Source organism: Denticeps clupeoides, chromosome 1 (assembly GCF_900700375.1).
Source record: "Denticeps clupeoides chromosome 1, fDenClu1.1, whole genome shotgun sequence".
In the NCBI taxonomy this organism is placed as follows: Eukaryota; Metazoa; Chordata; class Actinopteri; order Clupeiformes; family Denticipitidae; genus Denticeps; species Denticeps clupeoides.
Genome location: NC_041707.1, coordinates 31,155,281 through 31,175,429, shown reverse-complemented (window position 1 = coordinate 31,175,429; position 20,149 = coordinate 31,155,281). Strand labels below are relative to the sequence as shown.

The 20,149-nt window shown below is 44.0% G+C and overlaps 1 protein-coding gene across 1 annotated transcript in view; it reads left to right on the top strand.

Annotated features, from left to right (window-relative positions):
- The window catches only part of begain (brain-enriched guanylate kinase-associated), a 66,564-nt gene that overhangs the window by 8,110 nt on the left and 38,305 nt on the right, over positions 1-20,149 (top strand). The window contains exons 2-3 of the mRNA XM_028973779.1: positions 9,333-10,805; positions 13,567-13,595. Of these exons, the coding sequence (XP_028829612.1) occupies positions 9,462-10,805; positions 13,567-13,595 (1,373 nt within the window). The 5' untranslated portion in view covers positions 9,333-9,461. The remainder of the gene's footprint in view (positions 1-9,332; positions 10,806-13,566; positions 13,596-20,149) is intronic.

Genomic DNA, 20,149 nt, shown 5'->3' with positions numbered 1-20,149 from the left:
GACCCTCGGCCTGGCTCCCCGGCATGGTACCGCATGGCGGTCCCGGACCCTCGGCCTGGCTCCCCGGCGTGGTCCCGCATGGTGGCCCTGGACCCTCGTACCTGCACACAATAATCAGGGCCAATCCATCTAGGTACGTGCGGGCCCTGTCTCCGCACGTCCCCTCTGACACATCTTGTGTCACCCCCTGCACCGCGCAGGGAGATTGTCCCGGAGCCTCCGGCAACTGTTCCAGGCACCCCAGGCTGGTGCCTTCTGGGACTATGCAGCCCCTCTCGCTGCACGGCCCTGGTGCCAAGGGGGGGGCATTGCAGGACCATCCGGCTAGCCCCTTCTGCGTCCGTTGGGACAAGCAGGCACTCTTCCTGCCTGTCCCAGCTGGGTCCTCATGCCTACCCGGGGGCTCTATGGCGCTCCACCCCTCTGGAGGCGGATGCAGGCCCATGCCTGGCCCACCCTCCTCACCAGCTACCGGAGGACCCAGCTCCATCGCTTCCCCACCTCCCCTCCCCTAAGGAGGAGCCCCCAACCTAAATTGCACCCCCCCAAAAAATTCTTTGTGGGAGCACCCCCCCCGGCTGGACTTAGGGGTACCTTGGGGCTCGTCCACCTCGCCTTGGACCGGTGCAGTCAGGCTGGGAACTCCCTCCCTGGGGTTCGGCTCTGCTGCTGGTTCGCCATCTGGTGGACACAAAGAGGGGAAATGGGGGCGACATACGGACACTAATGCCACGCACACACACAAAGACAGACAGAAGAGAGGGTCGTCTGGCTCCCTCTCTGGGGTCTCCGGAACCTCCTCAGGGGGCACAGTCAGGATCTCGAGAGGTGCGACCTTCTCGTCGCCCGCCAGTGCTGGGACTTCTTGCCCCGGATCCTGACTGGCGCTGGATGTGGTGGAGGGGCAGAGTTCGATCCCTGGCTCAGGCTCTGGCCGATCAAACTCCGCCCTCAGTCTCTGCTGGAAGTCCCGAAAACTCCTGTCTGTCTCTCCCTGCTGCCAGAGGGCTGCGCTCCAGCCCCATGCTGACCCAAGCAGACACGCGAGGATGGTGGTGGTCTTATCCGTGTCTGCTGCCCCACTGAAGGGTCCCGGGACCATTGGGCTGTCCCACATGAGGCTGGGCTCGTGGGTGGAGATGGTGGTAGGTGTGTGGTGTGGAGGGGGGTGGACGTCTTCTCCAGCATGCGGGGGCGCTGGTGCTGTGCTGCCATTTCGCTGGGGAACGTCCGGGCAGAGGGAAGGCGTGTCGGCGACTGGAGCAGGAATGGAGGATTCCCTGCGAGGCAGTTGCTGGCTGGCGACCTCCCGTCGCCTTCTTCCACCAGCTTTCCTCACACTGCTGGGAGGGACGTGGGTCTCCACGGACCTCGTGACGATCCTGGATGGGTGCGATGGCCGGAGCCATCCCGGCACCGACCGCCCACCGAAAATCCATCATCGCTTTCGTCATCCGTGTCCTCCCTCCGGTGACTCCGAGGGTCGTCCACCCTGCGGACATCCTGGACCCATGGCGCGATCAGCTCCCATGGGCAGTACTCTGGCCATTCGGGCTGGAGCCTGCCCACCTCCTCGCTGGAGGGACGCCGCCGTTGTTGCCGCTTACACCCCTGGAAGTGACGTGGATCCCCACGGACCTCGTGACGATCGTGGACGGGCGCGATGGGCGGAGCCCAACTCGCGTCTCCCGTGCTCTCGTCGTCGTCATCGTCCGTGTCATCCCAGTCCACGGGGAACCTGGCCAGCAGAGCGCAGAGTTCCTGGCTCGACATGCCGAAGATCGTGGGGTTTGCGTCCTCTGTGCTCGCTGCCCACGTCACTTCCTCGCTGCTGCCCACGCCATCGTCTTGGCTCCGCCCACTCACCTGCCGACGTTGTCGCTTCCGGGTTTCGCGGATTCTCCTGGGGGGTGACGTCATCACGCGGCGCCGCGCGCCACGGCTCGTCTGGGAGAAAGCGCTCGACCAGAACGGGCGGCGTGTCTCTCTCCCGGCACCTGCGTTCGTCGCGCCGGGCTGCGTCCTTCGCGACGTTTCTTCTCTGCTGTTTGCCTCTGCGCTTTTGGGTGGGTCTCCGACATTCTGTCACGACTACGGACGTACGGGGGAAGGGGGTCTGACATGTTGGGAAGGGGTTTTTTATTAACGAATAACCAATAAATACAAATAAACAATGGCGCGGTGGCCGAACACGATTTAACTTAAATAAAGAAAAACTAAAACTAACCCGTAGGCGTGTGGCGATTGCCAGAACTGAAAATACTAAGACACGGCTACAATGTCAAGTTCACAAAAATGCCAGAGACCTAGAAGGGGCGGAAACATCCAGCATTTATGGGGCGTCAGGATTGGAGTCAGGTGTGGAGCCCAGCTGCAGGCAATCCTGACAATATCAAATATTGTATATTGCACCTCAAATTTCTTATACAGTAGAGGCCAAAAGTTTGGACACACCTTCTCATTCAATGTGTTTTTTTTATTTTTTTATTTCAATTTCAGTAGATTCTCACTGAAGTCATCAAAACTATGAATGAACACATGTGGAGTTATGTACTTAAGAAAAATGTGAAATAACTGAAAACATGTGTTATATTCTAGTTTCTTCAAAATAGCTGCCCTTTGCTCTGATTACCCCAGGTAGTCACCTGAAATGGTTTTCCAACAGTCTTGAAGGAGTTCCCAGAGGTGTTTAGCACTTGTTGGCCCCTTTGCCTTCACTCTGCAGTCCAGCTCACCCCAAACCATCTCGATTGGGTTCAGGTCCGGTGACTGTGGAGGCCAGGTCATCTGCCGCAGCAATCCATCACTCTCCTTCTTGGTCAAATACCCTTTACACAGCCTGGAGGTGTGTTTGGGTTCATTGTCCTGTTGAAAAATAAACGATACTCCAACTAAAATCAAACCGGATGGGATGGCATGTCGCTGCAGGATGCTGTGGTAGCCATGCTTGTTCAGTGTGCCTTCAATTTTGAATAAATCACCAACAGTGTCACCAGCAAAACACCCCCACACCATCCATCACACCTCCTCCTCCATGCTTCACAGTGGGAACCAGGCATGTGGAATTCATATCTTGATTGTTTCGGTTGGAACCAAAGATCTCTAATTTGGACTCATCAGACAAAAGCACAGATTTCCACTGGTCAAATGCCCATTCCTTGTGTTTCTTGGCCCAAATCTCTTCTGCTTGTTGCCTCTCCTTAGCAGTGGTTTCCTGGCAGCTATTAGACCATGAAGGCTTGATTTGCATAGTTGTTCTAGAGATGAGTCTGCTGCTAGAACTCTGTGTGGCATTTATCTGGTCTCTGATCTGAGCTGCTGATAACTTGCGATTTCTGAGGCTGGTGACTTGGATGAACTTGTCTTCAGAAGCAGAGGTTACTCTTGGTCTTCCTTTCCTGGGTCGGTCCGCATGTGCCAGTTTCGTTGTAGCGCTTGATGGTTTTTGCAACTCCACTTGGGGACACAATTATCTAAACAAGTTTTTGCAATTTTCCAGACTGACTGACCTTCATTTCTTAAAATAATGATGGCCACTCATTGTTCTTTAGTAAGCTGATTAGTTCTTCCTATAATATGAATTTTAACAGTTGTCCAATAGGGCTGTGTAATAACCTGACCTCTGCACAACACAACTGATGGTCCCAACCCCATTGATAAAGCAAGAAATTCAATTAATTAACCCTGATAAGGAATACCTGTGAAGTTAAAACCATTTCAGGTGAAGACCTCTTGAAGTTCATCGAGAGAATGCCAAGAGTGTGCAAAGCTGTAATCAGAGCAAAGTGTGGCTCTGATTAATTTTGAATAAACTAGAATATAAAACATGTTTTCAGTTATTTCACCTTTGTTTGTTAAGTACATAACTCCTCATGTGTTCATTCATAGTTTTGATGCCTTTAGTGAGAATCTACCAATGTAAATGTAAATGTAAGGTCGTTGGCTGTAGAGGTGTCAGGCAGAAACGATCAATAGCAGGAGCAGGAGAAGCATCGGAAACATCGTGGGACGGACCAGGGGTCAAGGTCATCGGGAGCGGAATGAGAACAGGTAGAACAGTCAGTTTCAGGTATTGGTCAATCAGGAAAAATGGCTTACAACAACGTGAAAATAATGGACAATGAGTTCACATATTCTTAGAATGTTTGGGGCTCTTCTATACTCACCGTTGACCTGTGCTCAATCTTCTTCTGGGTCGGTGGCACTGGGTGTGGTTGAGTGCCGACAAATGATGAGCAGGAGGGCTCATCATGACCAGTCAGCAAAGTACTTCCCAGTTGGCAAAGTATTTGAATGTTCAAGAATTGCAAAATTTAGTGAAACAATCGAGTGTGCAGCGTTGTGTAAAAAATGTCTCTCTCTGAACTCGTGCTGCTATGCTAAGCTAACGCAACGTGTAATATAAAGCAGCGCATCTACTTAGCTTGCACCATTCTGTGACGTCGCTTCACAAACAGCTTGCCATGTAAAAAGAAAGACAGTCTAAGGAAAGTGTGTTCAGGTTTCACTTGCAGAAAGAAAAATCAGAGGAAAACGTTTTTGGGCTCCACTTGTAACGTGTTTGGTCTGTGTTGTGGAGGAAACTCTGGTGAAGCTTACAGAGAAGGAAGATCCAACAGGATGATCAAGCTCACATCGCTGCTGGGGTATCCATCACACTCTCTTTATTATGCTCACAGCACCTCAGTTCCGCCACACCGGGTAAATGGCTGTAACCGCTCTTACTTGAGATGGGGACAGTACACATACCAAAATGTCACCATTTACATGTACAGAATATAATAGAAGGGACAAGTCTGCTGGGTTCCTCTGTGTGATGAAGTGGGCCACCTTGGTGAATCTGTTGGCAAGCACCAGGACTGTGTCTGCTGGTGGGATGGGGGAAGCCCTGTGAAGAAGTCCAGGGAGATATTGGACAAGGGACAGTGTGGGTGGGGCATTTCCATTTGGTCAGTTGACACCCCCCACACTTGACCCTTCTGCACACAAAGAAAAACCCCACAGAAAAAAAAAAAAAAACTCTAGGAGAGAGAAAAAAAAGAAACCATTGGAAGGAGTGATACAGAGAGGGACCCCCTTCCAGGGTAGAGTGAGCCTGCAAATGGTGTCAGTGCAGGGCTGGAGATTTGTACAATATAATAATAAGTCCTACAGTTGTAGGGTTGGAGAAGTCCAGAATGTAGTCCAGTGTCATGGTCTAGATTATGTGTCCATAATGATGCTACTGGTCCACTTGAAGATCCCTGAAGCTGTAGATGTAACGGTGGTGGTGGCTGTGGTGACCCTCTGGTTCATTTCATGCTATGTCCTCATTTAGCAGTTGTCAGGATCCAGGATTTATCTGCTTATCTCTTCACTGGAGTCTGCCAGTTGTCTGGGTGCTTGATTCCATGTCTGGGAGAAAACAAACAGAGGCAGCAGCAGATGGTGGCACTGTACGACCAATACTGAAATATGTGGTGATTGTAGTATATTGGTGCCACAGTGGCCCGGTACCCTAACTAGGACAGCCTAACTAGGGTGAATTTAACTTTGTCTGTGTCTAACAGGGGGACTCTGTGATAAACTGGACTTAATAATTGACACTGTTTCAAAGTGTCTAGGACTTTAACAAAAGGCCAGAGAAAACAATTTTGAGATTGGATTTAAACACCGAAACTGTGTCTGAGTCCCGGACACTGACAGGCAAGCGGTTCCACAACCGTGGAGCTCTATAGGAGAAGGTTCTGCTCCCAGCTGTGACCTTCTTTATTTTTGGTACCAGTAGGGACCCCGCACCCATTGATTGAAGGAGGCGTGGCAGGTCATAAAGAACTAAAAGTTCACTCAGGTATTGCGGGGCGAGACCATTTAGAGCTTTATAGATCAAAAGTAGGATTTTGTTGTCAATCCTAAATTTGATGGATAACCAGATTGGAAGACTGGGGTGATTTGGTCAAATTTCCTAGTTCTAGTTAGAACTCTGGCTCTAGTTAGAACTCTCAGCATTCTGTACTAGCTGGAGTTTACTCATGCACCTACTAGAGCATCCAGACAGTAATGCATTGCAGTAATCTAACCTTGATGTAATAAATGCATGGACCAACTTTTCTGCATCATGCATTGAAATGATATTTCTTATTTTCGCAATATTTCTAAGGTGAAAGAATGCTATCCTAGTGACATTATCTACGTGCGAATTGAATGAGAGACCTATATCAATGACGACACTTAGATCCTTTACTTCAATACTTGGTGAAATAGAAAGGCTATCCAGGGTTATGATGTAGTCAGCCAGGTTATGTCTGGCTGCTTGAGACCCAAGTACAAGAGCTTCTGTCCTGTCAGGGTTTAACAGGAGAAAGTTGGTGAGCATCCACTGTCTAATGTCCTTCAGACAATTCTCTATTTTGTTCAGCTGCTACCTTTGATCTGGCATTGCTGACAGATACAGCTTTGTGTGTTTGCGGATGACGTCACCTAAAGGTAACATGTATAAGGAAAAAAAGTAACGGACCTTGGACAGAACCTTGTGGAACACCAAACTCTACTTTACTATGCGAAGACAAAACACCATTGATATCCAGAAACTGATATCGGTTGGTCAGATATGATCTGAACCACTCAAGGGCTGTTCCCTTCATCCCAACATTCTCTAACCTGGCAAGGAGAATAACGTGATCGATAGTGTCAAACGCTGCACTCAGATCAAGCAGGACAAGCACCACTTTAACCAGCACTGTCTCAATGCTATGATGAGGTCTAAATCCAGAGTGATATACTTGAACGAACACGGTACCATGGAGAAGATCAATAGCAAGGTTGTACGGCCAATGAGGGGGTAGTCCTGTTGCCTGGTCCTTGTTGAATACATCCGTTAGGTCATGGTAACAGAGTAGTACCTCTTGGAGGGGTTTCAAAGGAATGGCTTTTTTCTGTCATGGGCGTGGGTTGACTTGGCGTGGGTGTGGTTTGTGGTAATGAGCATGGTATGGGTCTGGGGGTGTGGCGAATCCGGACTCCGTGGTGTGGGTTATGAGCTCTGGGATGTGAGGTGGGTGGTGTCTTGTGGTGTACACAATTCTTTACCCATTGCTGGATGGTTCCGGTGGTCCAATGGAAACTGGGTTGGTGGGTGGTCAGCTATGGGTAGCCTAACCCTAGAGGCTGTTGTGCCCTATGACAGCCCATGGTGGGTTGACGTGAATCATGGCCTTCCCCGGAATCCATCAATGCGCTGTTTTCCAGCTCAAGCTGGAAGAGAGCATCAAGTGGCGGAGTGAGGGGGGTTGTCAGAGCTCACCAAGCAGCTCTGAGGCCCTAGCAAGTGGTGGTGTTTTCTGATGCTGGTGGTGCTGTATGCCAGCTAGTGCAGTTGGTGGTGAAATGGTTGCACCCTCCACAGTAACAAAGGCCCTGTTCTTCTCTCTGTTGGCGCTCCCGGGGCATGAGTGGGCCATGGGCTCTTCCCAATTGCATGGGTTCATATTGCAAAAAAGAGGTGGAGGAGGGTGGTCCTTTCAATGGGCATGGTGGTGGGGGCGTGCTAACATCATTCACGGTGTTTCACTGTCAGCCCATGATCGATAGAAGGTCCCCAGTCTTTGCTCACCAGCTTGTCTTTCATTGATTCGTGGAGCCTCTGATAAAAAACCTGCAGGAAGTGCAGCCTTAGTCCATTGGCTGGTGGTGGCCAGTGTTTGGATTTCAACTGCATCATCTGCATTTCGGATTAGTCCAAGGGGGTCTGGTGGTGGAATGACAGCTGTGACAATAACATTGCTCATAAATAAATGTTTTCTTGCATATGACAGGCATTAATAAATGTTTTCTAGCACAAATGTTTTTTGGGGCATAACTTCTGGTGTGTGTGTCTTTTATTGCAAAAGCCACAACTGATGTTACAGCCCAAAAGAGTAAGTGAAGTAAGAAAAGCACATTTGTGTAGTGGCTTTCGTATTCATGTTGTGGCATTTGCATTTGTGTTGACCCTTCTGGGGTTACTTTACTTTACTTTACTTAGCAGAGTAAGGTTGCATATAGGGTTGCATATAAATCCTTCTATGCACTGCTTTCAAGAAAAAATAGGAGTTTGGACATGGAAATGTCATTTTTTGCTATTTCCGTTTTGCAGGGTATTAAAAGGATTTAAATAACAAGGGTTATCTTACTTTCATTGTCTTTGATCTTGAGTGTTATTTGCATCAAAGTGTCTGTTGAATGAATGTAATGTAATGAATGGTTGTTTAACTGAATTTTCTTCAAGTTTCTTCAAGTGGCAAACTAAAACATTTTAATGATGCATATTAGAGTGGAACGTGTGCTGTAGGCTTGCTCAGTCAGCTGCAACATCTATTGACGTTTTAGGGCCGCATGTGGCACAGTTGTGTATCCAGACCTCCCAGATCAACCCACATCAGCATCCACATCTCCTCCCCCAAAACCTCCAGGGCAATTTCTTTTTTTAAGGACATTGACCTCTGTTATCAATTATTTCATTTAGATTTAGTGTATACAGTATAGATCAATAAGAATTTGTCTTGGAAGGGATAATGGGGCTGCTGAGGGTCTGTTTATTTGTGTGTGTGTGTGTGTGTGTCTGTGTGTGTGTGTGTGTGTGTGTGTGTTTGTTTGTGCATACATTTTAATCTCAAACTCTTTCTTAGGTCAGCGTTTTACACTTTGAGCCATCTGATTTTTTTCCCTCTAGTCATCTTGCTGTGGTTGATTTTCCAAATATTTGAATTATCTCTCACAAGGAAAATCAAACTGAGGCATTTCAGTGATAAAAAAACTTAGTTAACAGGAATGTGCCATAAAAAATAAAAGTGCATGAAACAGATGCTGTTTGAGAAAGAAAGACATATATCACTGTATTGGCATATGTTTTTTAAAGTGGAAAGAAGAATGTGCCAGTAGGTTTAGACATTGTTCTTGTTAGTCTCATTTTTGACTTGAATTACATACTTAATTTCCCTTTACACCTGAACCAAAGGAGATATAGCTTAACTATATGTCTCATATTTTTTTAAACATAACTCCCAATTGATAAAATATAGAAACTGATCACTACTGAACAGCAGCCTGGCTAATATTAGTATGTGGAATTAAAAAAAAACGACACAGGCACAACCATTGATTCTGCCCATGTCAGATCAATGGACCAAACAGCAACTGACCTGGAAAACTGATTGGCATATGTTGTTAAGCCTTATCAATAGACATATTAATTAGGTGTATTTTGTTATTTTATTTGATTTCAGTTCATGATATATTGTACATTTACATGTATTACAATCCTTAAACAAAACTGGCAATTTGATTAATTGGCTGTTGTTTGCTGGCTGACCTAGGAGGACATTGCAGATGGGGTGGAAAGTGTGTCAGTCTAAATGACGAAGTGTGGCTCTGCTGACAGATCATGCCGGATGACAGTCCGGGGGTTGGAGACTGGGTTGGAAATCTGTGCCATCTAGCTCACCATGGTTCAGTTGCCAGTGCACCCTGCTTGTGGTGCTGTAGCTCTCAAGCTGAAAATGCATAACGGAACAATAAAGACTGGCAGGGGGGTGACAACCAACGGTGCTGTGAAAAACCTCCAAAGGCAATCAAGGCCAAAAACTGTCTACAGCCGACAAGAACGTGGATCCTGCTCTTCAACTGCCTCTTGCCCGGTGTTCTCAGTCCGACAGAAAGACCAGGAGGGAGACTTGCCCAGATGCCCTTCAAGTCGTTCCTCGCCAACTCTACAGGGCTCCCATACCAGTCTACATAGCTCTAGCCACAGTCTCAAAGGATCCAACGTAAGTGTGAAAGGCTCAGTCACCAGTTTGAAAAAAGGCTCAAACACCAGTCTACAAGGCTCAGCACAGGGTCTACAGGATTCGGTCTCCAGTCTCTGCAAGTCCTCCCCAAGACTCCAGGGATCAATCCAGAGTCTCCACAGTTCTAGTCCCAGTTTAAGGAGCTCCAGCTCTAGCTTGCGAAGTGGTAGTTCCAGTGAGGATGACAGCTGGGACACCAACAGCTGGAGCTCTGGGGCCACCTGTCTTCTTCGGAGCACCATCAAGCAACATAGTGAAGAGGTTTTCAGGGCACGTGCCGGATCTTCCAGCAGGCCTGAAGCTGCAGCAGGTGCCAGTGACTCAGAAGCTGGGTACCAAAGCTTGGATACCTGCAAACCTATCTCTGTACATCCTGAGACCCAGGAGGTAATAGAGAATGCTTCAGGGAAAGGGGAGGCTGTGCAGAGTTTGACGTCAAGTCAAGGCTCAACTACACATAGAGAGCTTGACCAAAAGATTGAAGCCAAGCTCAAATTTTCACAGTTCCTAGATGAGGTGACAAGCAGGGTCTTGGACCCTGGAAGTTTGCAAGCTTTTGGTCCAGTTCGACAAAGAGATTCATCATGGTTCAACCAGATTGTGACAGACACCCCATCAATGTTCTGGGACAAAAAGCGATACAACATGTCTCATCCTGTTTACCAATGGACCAAGTGCCTGCCCAGCTGTAAGATCCTGGATTCCAGTGAGGCACAGCGGAGAACCAGTGAAGAAAACAACTTTGTAGAGCCTGCTGCAGGAATGTCTTATCTAGAAACAGACATTGACAGTGTCCGAAAAGAGGATGAGCTGGAGTTAAGTGTAGCCCGAGGGACTAAGCATCCAAGAGAGTTGGAGAGAGAGAAGAGGTCCATTATGGCTACTACAGAAAAATCAAGGGGATTCTTGGAAGGGCCAAAGTGTCTCAGTCCAATCTTAAATCGATCTGACAACTCTAAAAACTACAAGACAGCATCTCTGCCAAAAACAAGTGGCAACATGGTGAGTTACCTCACACTGATGTAAGTGCTATAATTTGCTGTATTGTTTGAACACATGTATGTTTACATTTATAGGTAAATATATATTATGAGTGTTTGGAGATTACTTTTACTTACTATTTGATTTTCTATATGAAAGTAATTTAACTAATTACATTTGATTACTCTTGTAAAGTTTGAGTGAATATTCTTAACTCTTAACCAATTAAAATTTTGTAACCTTTCAGTGTACTAACCTTGCATCAGTACTAAACACTGTGTAATGCCGTAATTTCCGTAAATGACCGCACACATCTATAGGCCTCTTTCCCCTAATTGGCATTTAAAGCTACAGACGCAGAAACAATGCAGCCTGGGCAAATCTCATTGTTGGCCTGCCTAAAAGTGACTGTAATTCTGCACCAAGGCTGAATTTCGGAAAGAGACTTCAGATATAGTATTAGGGGACCAATAAGACCTGGTTGGTCAGGGGTCCTCCGCCCTTCTCACCTCTGTTTCAGTTAAACAGCACTGTAATCAACTTCTCCTTCATCTGAGTTTCACAGAGTTCAACACAAAGTTCAAAGTTCAACAAAATTAAACTTTGACCACAGTGTCAGCACAAGCTCTATATATATTGTGTATAGTTTCCGGCCAATGAGCCAAGTTCATTTGTGATTTTATTTTGCTTTATTAAAACATGTTTTCTCCACAAATGTCAAGAATCTATCATTCCCTCACCTGCTGGTGTGGCATGATATTACAGATAGCTTTAAAAATGCATGGCCCCAATGGATGTAGAGAGTCCTGTTTTTGATGACCACTCGACCTCAGTGCCTGCTCAGTGAACATACCCTATATTAATAATTCAAATAGTCCTGGCTCTCGCTTTGGAAATGTGAACCACAACAGCTTTTCAAAGAAGTGTTAATGTCACTCTGTCACCAGTGGTGCATGCTCTGTCATTGAATGAGTCTGACACTCCCTCAATAAATCCCTCAATGTTAATAAAATTGTAACAGATTTTGTTTGCACCATACACTGAGCCAGTGAGCAGCAAAGAAAATGTGTTCAATTAAATTGATGGATGCCTGTATGTGCAACAATGTGTGCACTGTGTGTATGTGTTCTTCTTTAGGAGAGATGGTGAGCTGCTGGGTGCTTTTGCAGGTTTTTCACTAGATTAATGGTTATTAAAATCACTAGATATATTTATAGCAAATAATCCTGTTTTTCAGCCTTATTATCTTTATTGCATGACAGTGAATGAAAATGTGCTGTAATACCATTCCTTTTGTGGGTCCATTGGGACATATATGCATAGATGGCATACAGTATGTCATTCATTCAACAGAGACCTGTTGAATGAATGCACTGACTGTTGGAGGCTTCTGTTAGGGGTGTAGCAATCAATTAATCCGGATTGATGTATTGATCAAGGAAGGCCATGTGTAAAGTACGTAAATCGTATTTAAATTTGATGTTCATGCCACACAATTTCAACACAAAGTTTGCATGCATTACTCTACTGTCATCAAAACAAAACTTCAAATAAAAATATAATATTTTGTATTGTCAAGCTACACTGAAGAGGGAGAGGCACAGTTGTGAGTGAAAATAAAAAGGAATTTATTCACAAGACCTTGGATGTGGACCCAACAAATCCAACTGCCAGGCAATAGGCAGAATGTAATGGCATTAGTGCAGGCTTTCCACAAATAGAGTGAAGAGAAGAAGATAGTATAAAGGTAGAAGAGAATGAAACATAGGTGCACATGATGAATGAAATGGGGCTTGTCCACAGACAGAACTCAACAAAATAACCCCATTGTGTCCATAGGTCCATGTAGCAGCCATTAGTTGGACCAGGGCCACTATGAATAGATTTATTAATCTGAAAACCCCTTGGTGATGCTAATTGTTTTCCTGCCTGATTGCACATTAATTATCTGTGCACTTCCTGCAGTGTTCAGGCAGGAAATCTTCCACCAACTTGTACATCTGTGTCAAAACACGTTGGGCAGCAACTCAAATATTTTTGGGTACCACAGACGTAGCATGAGATTCCAACATATTAAAATCTAGATCCCAGCATGAAAAATTTTACTGAAATATTATCAGTGTTTACAGATCAGTGACAGGTCCCTTAATCAAACTGGAAATCACATCACAGGATATTATGTGGTAACAAAAACATTTTAAACTTTGTTGGGGAAACTGGACCCCCTAACAGAATTTCTGTCAGACAGCTGAGAGATTAGCGTAGGAATGATAGTGAATCATTGCCTGTCACACTCATTCACCGCCATGCATACAAAACCCAGCACTGACTCATCAGACATATGCTATAGGACTGCTGATCCAGAAGGCTGCAAAGATTTACAGTTTTAATGCCATCTTTTTTCGTCATGATACTACAAAGTTGACCAGATGTTTCCATCTGTGAATTTTTTTTAATGTGTCCAGCAAAATAGCTATTTATCCATAGAAGTGGCATTTATTTTACATACAAAGGTTATGGTTTCTGGGTTATTTAACTACAAAAAACACTAACTTTGGAAATGCCATGTCCAAGATGTATGTACCTGTTAATGATGTAATTTCACCCCCTTTCTGAGTACCAAGGCCACATAAGGTACTCCTCCTGCCTCCTTAACCATTCTCATTCATTTGTCTTGCCTGTCCTCTCTTTCTCTTATAGTACAGATAAAGATTTGCATTCTTAGCTTTTGAAAAGAAAAAAACAGATCAACTCTGATCATTTATTTTCTTCCTCAATCCAGGCCTCTGATGGCGAGATGCAGAACACAAGGTGAGGAACTTTCATACACATTTTTCTTTTTAAACTGAATTCCCTTTCCATCCCTTCCTCCTTTCCCCTCCCTTTCTCTCCCGACTCCTTTCTTCTCTCTCTCTCGCTCTTGCTCACATCCCCGGCTTCATGCAGTGCTGTAGTGTTTAGTGCAGACTAAAGCTGCTGTATCGACTCTTGGCTGAAGGAGGTTCCCTTTAATGCTGTTGGACTGGCAACACTAGCGCACGAACAGAGATTTTTAAATATACAACAATGAGACTTAAAGCTTGCAGACGGTAAGCATGAGGATGTCTGTTGGGGCAGTGGTGTTGGGGGGAGGTGCAGCATGCATGCACGTCTGTCAGAGGGAGACAGAAACAGAGGAGTGAATGGAAATGTTTTACACTGAGTGTCTTCTTTATTAACGTGGTTGTGACATCTAACACTTGTCAACGTTGCACCTTTTCTGAGACTGAAACTCCTAGCTTAACAGGTTAGCATAACGGATGTGAACATGGCAGTCATCCAATCTGATGAGAGCCTGTTGTGTGAAAATGTCAAAGTACTGGAAGCAGAGGTAATTCCATGTAGTTTTCTGGATGCTTCATCTAAATTGTTGTCCGTTCACCACGTAATTTGATTTGAATATCATGTTTAATGAGGATTTAACATTTGATGACATGCAGATGGAGATTAATGAAGCTTTTAACAAAATGTGAATGTGAAGAGGTATTACATTTACATTTATGGCATTTATCAGACACCCTTATCCAGAGCGACTTACAATCAGTAGTTACAGGGACAGTCCCCCCCTGGAGCAACTTAGGGTTAAGTGTCTTGCTCAGGGACACAATTGTAGTAAGTGGGATTTGAACCTGGGTCTCCTGGTTCATAGGCAAGTGTGTTACCCACTAGGCTACTACTGTGGTAGGTATGGCAGGTGCATCATGCAAGCTTTTTGCTTTTTTTAACTCATTCATGCACAGGAACAGATATAGTGCTCATTATAGAACAGATTTAGATATAGTGTTAATTTCAGACTACTCAGCAATTATGGCATACTGAGCTGTCATATAATGCAATCCAAGTGTCAGACTTGAGATTTCATAGCACTTTGGAATTTCTTTTCATTCACCTATATTGGCATCAAATAAATCAACTTATCTGAATCCATATTAAGTAAAAGTCTGAGCATTTTCATTTAATATAATAACATAATTCATTTTTGAATTACATTCTTTTGACAATGCATGATGTCTCTGCTACTGGAAACCAGAGAGGGATGCAAAAACCAGTGGTTGACTGACTGAGACAGATTAGCAAGACTGACTATGGTCAATACCCTTTCTGCTTCTTTTTGCGTTTCTGTCCAATCTGACCTGCTCCTAAACCCGCCAGCACCCACAGTGTCCCAAAGCAATCAGGCAGAGAGGACATGTGCCAGGTTACATTTTACCCTGCATTAAGAACAGACTCCAGTCGACCCTCTGAGACTCATAGACCTCATTCCTGAAAGCAATTTATTTAGCAATATTTTATCATTATGTTGTTGTGTGGGAATGGGAGTGAAATGGCAACGGTGACTAGATAATCTAGCCCCTGATGACCTATTTTCATTACCACTTCTCTTACAATATGGCACCAGTGGGAACTGAAGGCATTGAACTAATGTTATGATGATGTAAATTATTGTGAGTGGACAACTAACTTCTGTTCAATCCAAGTACTTAAACTTGGTAATATGGACTTGCAATCTTGTTTAAATTCATTTTCCATAACAGACCGATTAAGATATTCATGTGGGAATATACAATACCTGTCAGAGGGCTGAGGAATGAACATTTGTCATGTAGCAAGCATTGTTTTCACCTGAAATAATGTATTCTCTCACTTTCTTTCTTAAGTATGTCTCTCATATTTACTCTCCCACTCTCTCTTTCTCTTCTGCTCTTGACATGCAGAGGTGTTGTCAGGTCTACTGATAAGACTACAGATTTCTGTTTCCTCACTCTTCAGTCTCTGTCCATAATGGCATGGCTCTGTGAAGTGTGAACTATGTGATGTGTGTGCATGGAAAAGGTGGGGAATTTGCAATCCAACCCCGAGCTTATGTCTGTCAGATGTGTGTTCAGGTATATGTAAATACAGTGGGGAGAATAATTATTAAAAGTGTACAGGCATCAAAAATCTATGGCATGTAGACTAAAACAGTCTACTACATATTACAGAATGTGACAATATGTTTGGTTTGTAAATTGGATGGTAAGAACTTTTCTTTTTTCCTCCAGTAACCAAGTGATTCATTTTGAAAACACAGAAAATGGCTTCATTTTACTCATTCGTTCAAGAGTGCAATGTGTGGATTTGTGTGATGCCTAGATGGCCCTAGCTAGCAGGGTGCTCCCCATTCACGTGTGTACTGTCCTAATCACCCACAGGCGATGCCTGTTACGTAGGGGGAATTGTACTAGGTTTCAGTTACCCCTACCTAAAATAAATAAGGTACATTTTAATAACTCGTTCTTCCCCTCAAGTGGCATGAATATTTGTCCACCAGGCAAATCTATGACTAATTTCTAATCAATAAACTAGAGAATAGAACAGATTATGTGATTATGTGCATCTGAAGTTAAGTGTATAGATATATAGCCTCATTGTGTCTAGTCCTTGTCAGGTCATTGTGTTTTATCATTTTGTCTGTATGTGCATTGTTCAAAGTAAATCCCCTGTTTTTGTGAGCCATGTGAATTTGTCCTTTTTCCTGCCTATTCAGCCATCATGACATTTCATCAGTTATTCGGTTAACTGCAATGGTAATGACTTTCTCAAACACTGGTCGTTAAACCAATGCTACCAAAATTCAGACACAAAGAAGATAAATTGGTTGTTGGAGTAGAGGTGAGGTCACCAAACATAAGGGAGAGCTATAGCCATTGTTGCATCATGGATCCATTCACTGAATACATGTTGTCAGGATGGTACCTTAGGACTTGCAACATATTTGAACAAAAGATTAGAACCTGCCCTCAGGCCAGTATTGCCCCCAGACAGGACTCAGCTCAGCTCAGACTTGACACTACAGTAACTTGCTATCACTTACAAAGTGATGAGACGAGGCAAGATGCTGCTTGCTGCTAACTTCAGCAAAATACCTCTGCAAGTTGTGCAATGCATCCAAAACAATACTTCATGTTAAAATGCAACTGGTAGTACAAAATGTATAATGAACATGCCATATTGGATACATATAGACAGTGCATTAAATCATAATGCTGACATTGCCTTATTTATGAGTTTATTACAGTTGTTTGTGTACCTTATCATGCTACATCATAGAATGGCCTCCTACCACAGATTGTTAGAATTGTTCTAGCAGAGAAGGATCAGAGTCACTCAAGAAAATAGAAGGGATCTAAAGACTTTCCCAATGTTCCTCCACTTGGTTTCTGCATTGTTCTTCCTGATCTTTTGCATTCCTTCTCTTTACCTTCCAGCTATGGTTATGGTCTGTAGTGGACAGGTCAGAATTGTCTGGATGGTATTAAAGGAGCTGGAGAAATCAAAGACTGTGATCCTCATCCCACAGGGAAAGAATATCAGCAGGGCATAGTCTGAAATGTTTAAGAGTGCTTACTACATGAACAAAGTTGTGAATCTAATCTGTATAAAATTCACTCAAATATTTACAATCTGTGTTCTCATAGCACTATTGTTGTTTACAAGAATGGATTCTGTTTTGGTCTGAAAACATATCAGCACTTTAACTGTATCTTTGTACAATCATCGGGCAAACAAAAGACAATCTACGCATCTAGCAAAGTGTTCATATCAAAAAAGTGTCCTGGTGATGGATTCATTTCTGGGGTCTTCCGCTGTGTACGTTTGTATGTGTGATATTTGTGGCATAACTGTAGCTGATGTCTCTGATGAGATGGAACAGATGCATATACCAGGTCCCACTGGAGAAACAGTAGAGGGAGATAACAGGAAATGTATCTTCCTGTGGTGTCTCCTTTCCTAGAGGACACAGGCAGAAGGACTGGTGACTCACTACGAGGGTAGCCATGGGAATGAATTTAAATAACTTAGACCAGCTTCACTCTGCAGCAGGACTTAATTTGTTTTGTCATTGTTGGTTCTGCTGGTATCTTGAATTAAAAATATCTTTGTTGAGGTAGAAGGTTGTGGATAAAAGAGGAATGGTTATAAACTGAAAAGCAATAGCATTGGGGTTCAAAGAACATCTCTCTCTGAATTGTCATACTTTATAGGGTCTCAATGATCTTTAATTACAAACTCATTGGGAACTGTTCCTGGAATTGAAACACAATGAATAAAAATTCTGAATGAGGCAAATCCATCATAAGACAAAAAAAAAAAAAAAAAGAAAGCATGCATTGATGGCATTTATTCCAATTAACTGTGCCAGGTTAAAACAGACAGTAATATGGTCTGAAGAGCAACTATATTTTACTTACAGCATATTTTACTTAATTTACTTAAATTGAGAAATAGTGTCATCATAGGGGCATCTATGTGGATGTTTGAGAGGGTCTGTCTGTCTGTAGAGTGCTCAAAATATTTGTGCCAATATGACATTTATAACTCCTTTTTGCATTCATCCAATTGTCCATCAGAAGGTGTTAGCTTTAAATTAAAGCTAATTGACTACAATAGCACCAACATTGCAGTATACAACATTTAAACAGCGTGTTGACTTTTTTTTTTAGAACGTCAATTCACACAATATTATGCTTTTATTAGTTTGAGTAGGCTTCACAGAGTCCCCCACAAGGTGCCCAACAAAAGTCACAAGGTGAGGCAAGGCTGGATTCCAGTTTAATGTCATATGTACAGAAGAAATTACATTTCTCTGTGCAATTCAATTCTTTCTTTGCGGTCCACATACAAATGCTGAGTTAAGAATGTAATGTAATTAAAAACAAAACAGTTAGTGAGGTCTTGAGTGTTTGTGCATATGTTGTCAGATATGGTTTGGTATGGATAAACAACGGTGAGACGCAAACGTAACAATAGAGAACAGTTTATTGTGCACACAAATGCATTCAGGAGCCCCTTCCAGCAAACCAGCAAAAGGCTTTGATACTCATGTCTCTGCTTTTGTTTTACTGTGTCCTGTTAAAACAAGGTAATGGAATGTGCTTTTCTGGTGCCATCTCTCTTCTCCTGACGCAAAGGCACAAAATATTCCTCACATTACATCATAATACAAAGTGTATATTTTTGCTGGGGCAAACATTGAGCATAAGAACAATACAGTATGAATCAAAATCATAAGAGGATTAATCAACATAATTAATCAACATCGTGATGATTTTATCCAACAATGTGAATTAATATTAACTGTGCATTTGCAAAGTGAAAGAAATGTGCAAGGAGCAGGAAATTACAGTATGGATTTGGAGGGCTAGATGGAGGGGATTTGCAAGGGATCTTAGGGCAAAACAAGCTTAATGTGCAAAATTACACCTGAGGTAGGTCAGCTGTTATGGAGTCTGATGGCAGAAGGGAAGGAGGAGTTGTTTAGTCATTTACATTTACATTTACAGCACTTATCCAGAGCAACTTACAATCAGTAGTCCCCCCCTGGAGACATTTAGGATTAAGTGTCTTCCTCAGGGACACAATGGTAGTAAATGGGATTTGAACCTGGATCTTCTGGTTCATAGGCGAGTGTGTTACCCACTAGGCTACTACCACCCCTGTCACGTCCCTGTCTAGGGGTCAGGAAACATGACAACAAATGAGGGGAATGTGTGCAGTGGGAAGACACAGATACCAAACCCAAGTGAAATATTGTGCTTTTATTTACAGTGAGTAGTGAACAACCAACCAAACCTAAAGTGCTATATACAACTACACAACAATTCACAGGAGGACAACACACCATGAAAGGAGAGACTAACAACTACACAAAGCCACAACTAACCACACTAATCACTAACACACAACAAAGGCTTATCCAACTCTAACACAATCCAAAAACTCCAACTCCAAAACGCTCCACAACAATGAGCCTTGAATGGTGGCTGGAATGGTCCTTATGCAGTTCTCTGTCCTGTGCGTTGATTGGCTGCCACTTGACGAGGGAATTGGTGGGTGGAACCGTAATACAAATCTCCTCCCCCAGCAGACAGCCTAAAAGAGAACACGCACAAAACAGAGCACCCCAAGCCATTCTACGGCCTAAAGGACGTAACACCCCTAGTCGGGAGGTTCTACATTGCATACCTCTGAACCTTCGTCCTGAGGGCAGGAGTGTTGGGGCTGTGTGGAGTCTTTGAGGATAGAGGCAGTTGTCCTCTGGACTCTGCTGTGGTAGATGCTCTGCAGAGAGGGCAGTGGAGTCTGGATAATCTACTCCACATTTGTTTACACTCTCTGCAGGCGGTTGTGGTTCATAACATTACTGTGGCTGTACCACGAGGTGATGAATCTGGTGAGTGTGTTCTCCACAATGCAGCTGTAGAAGCTGCTGAGGATCTTGGCAGATATACCAATCTTTCCTTACTTTCCTCAGGAAGGACAGCCACTTTTAAGCTTTTTTGACG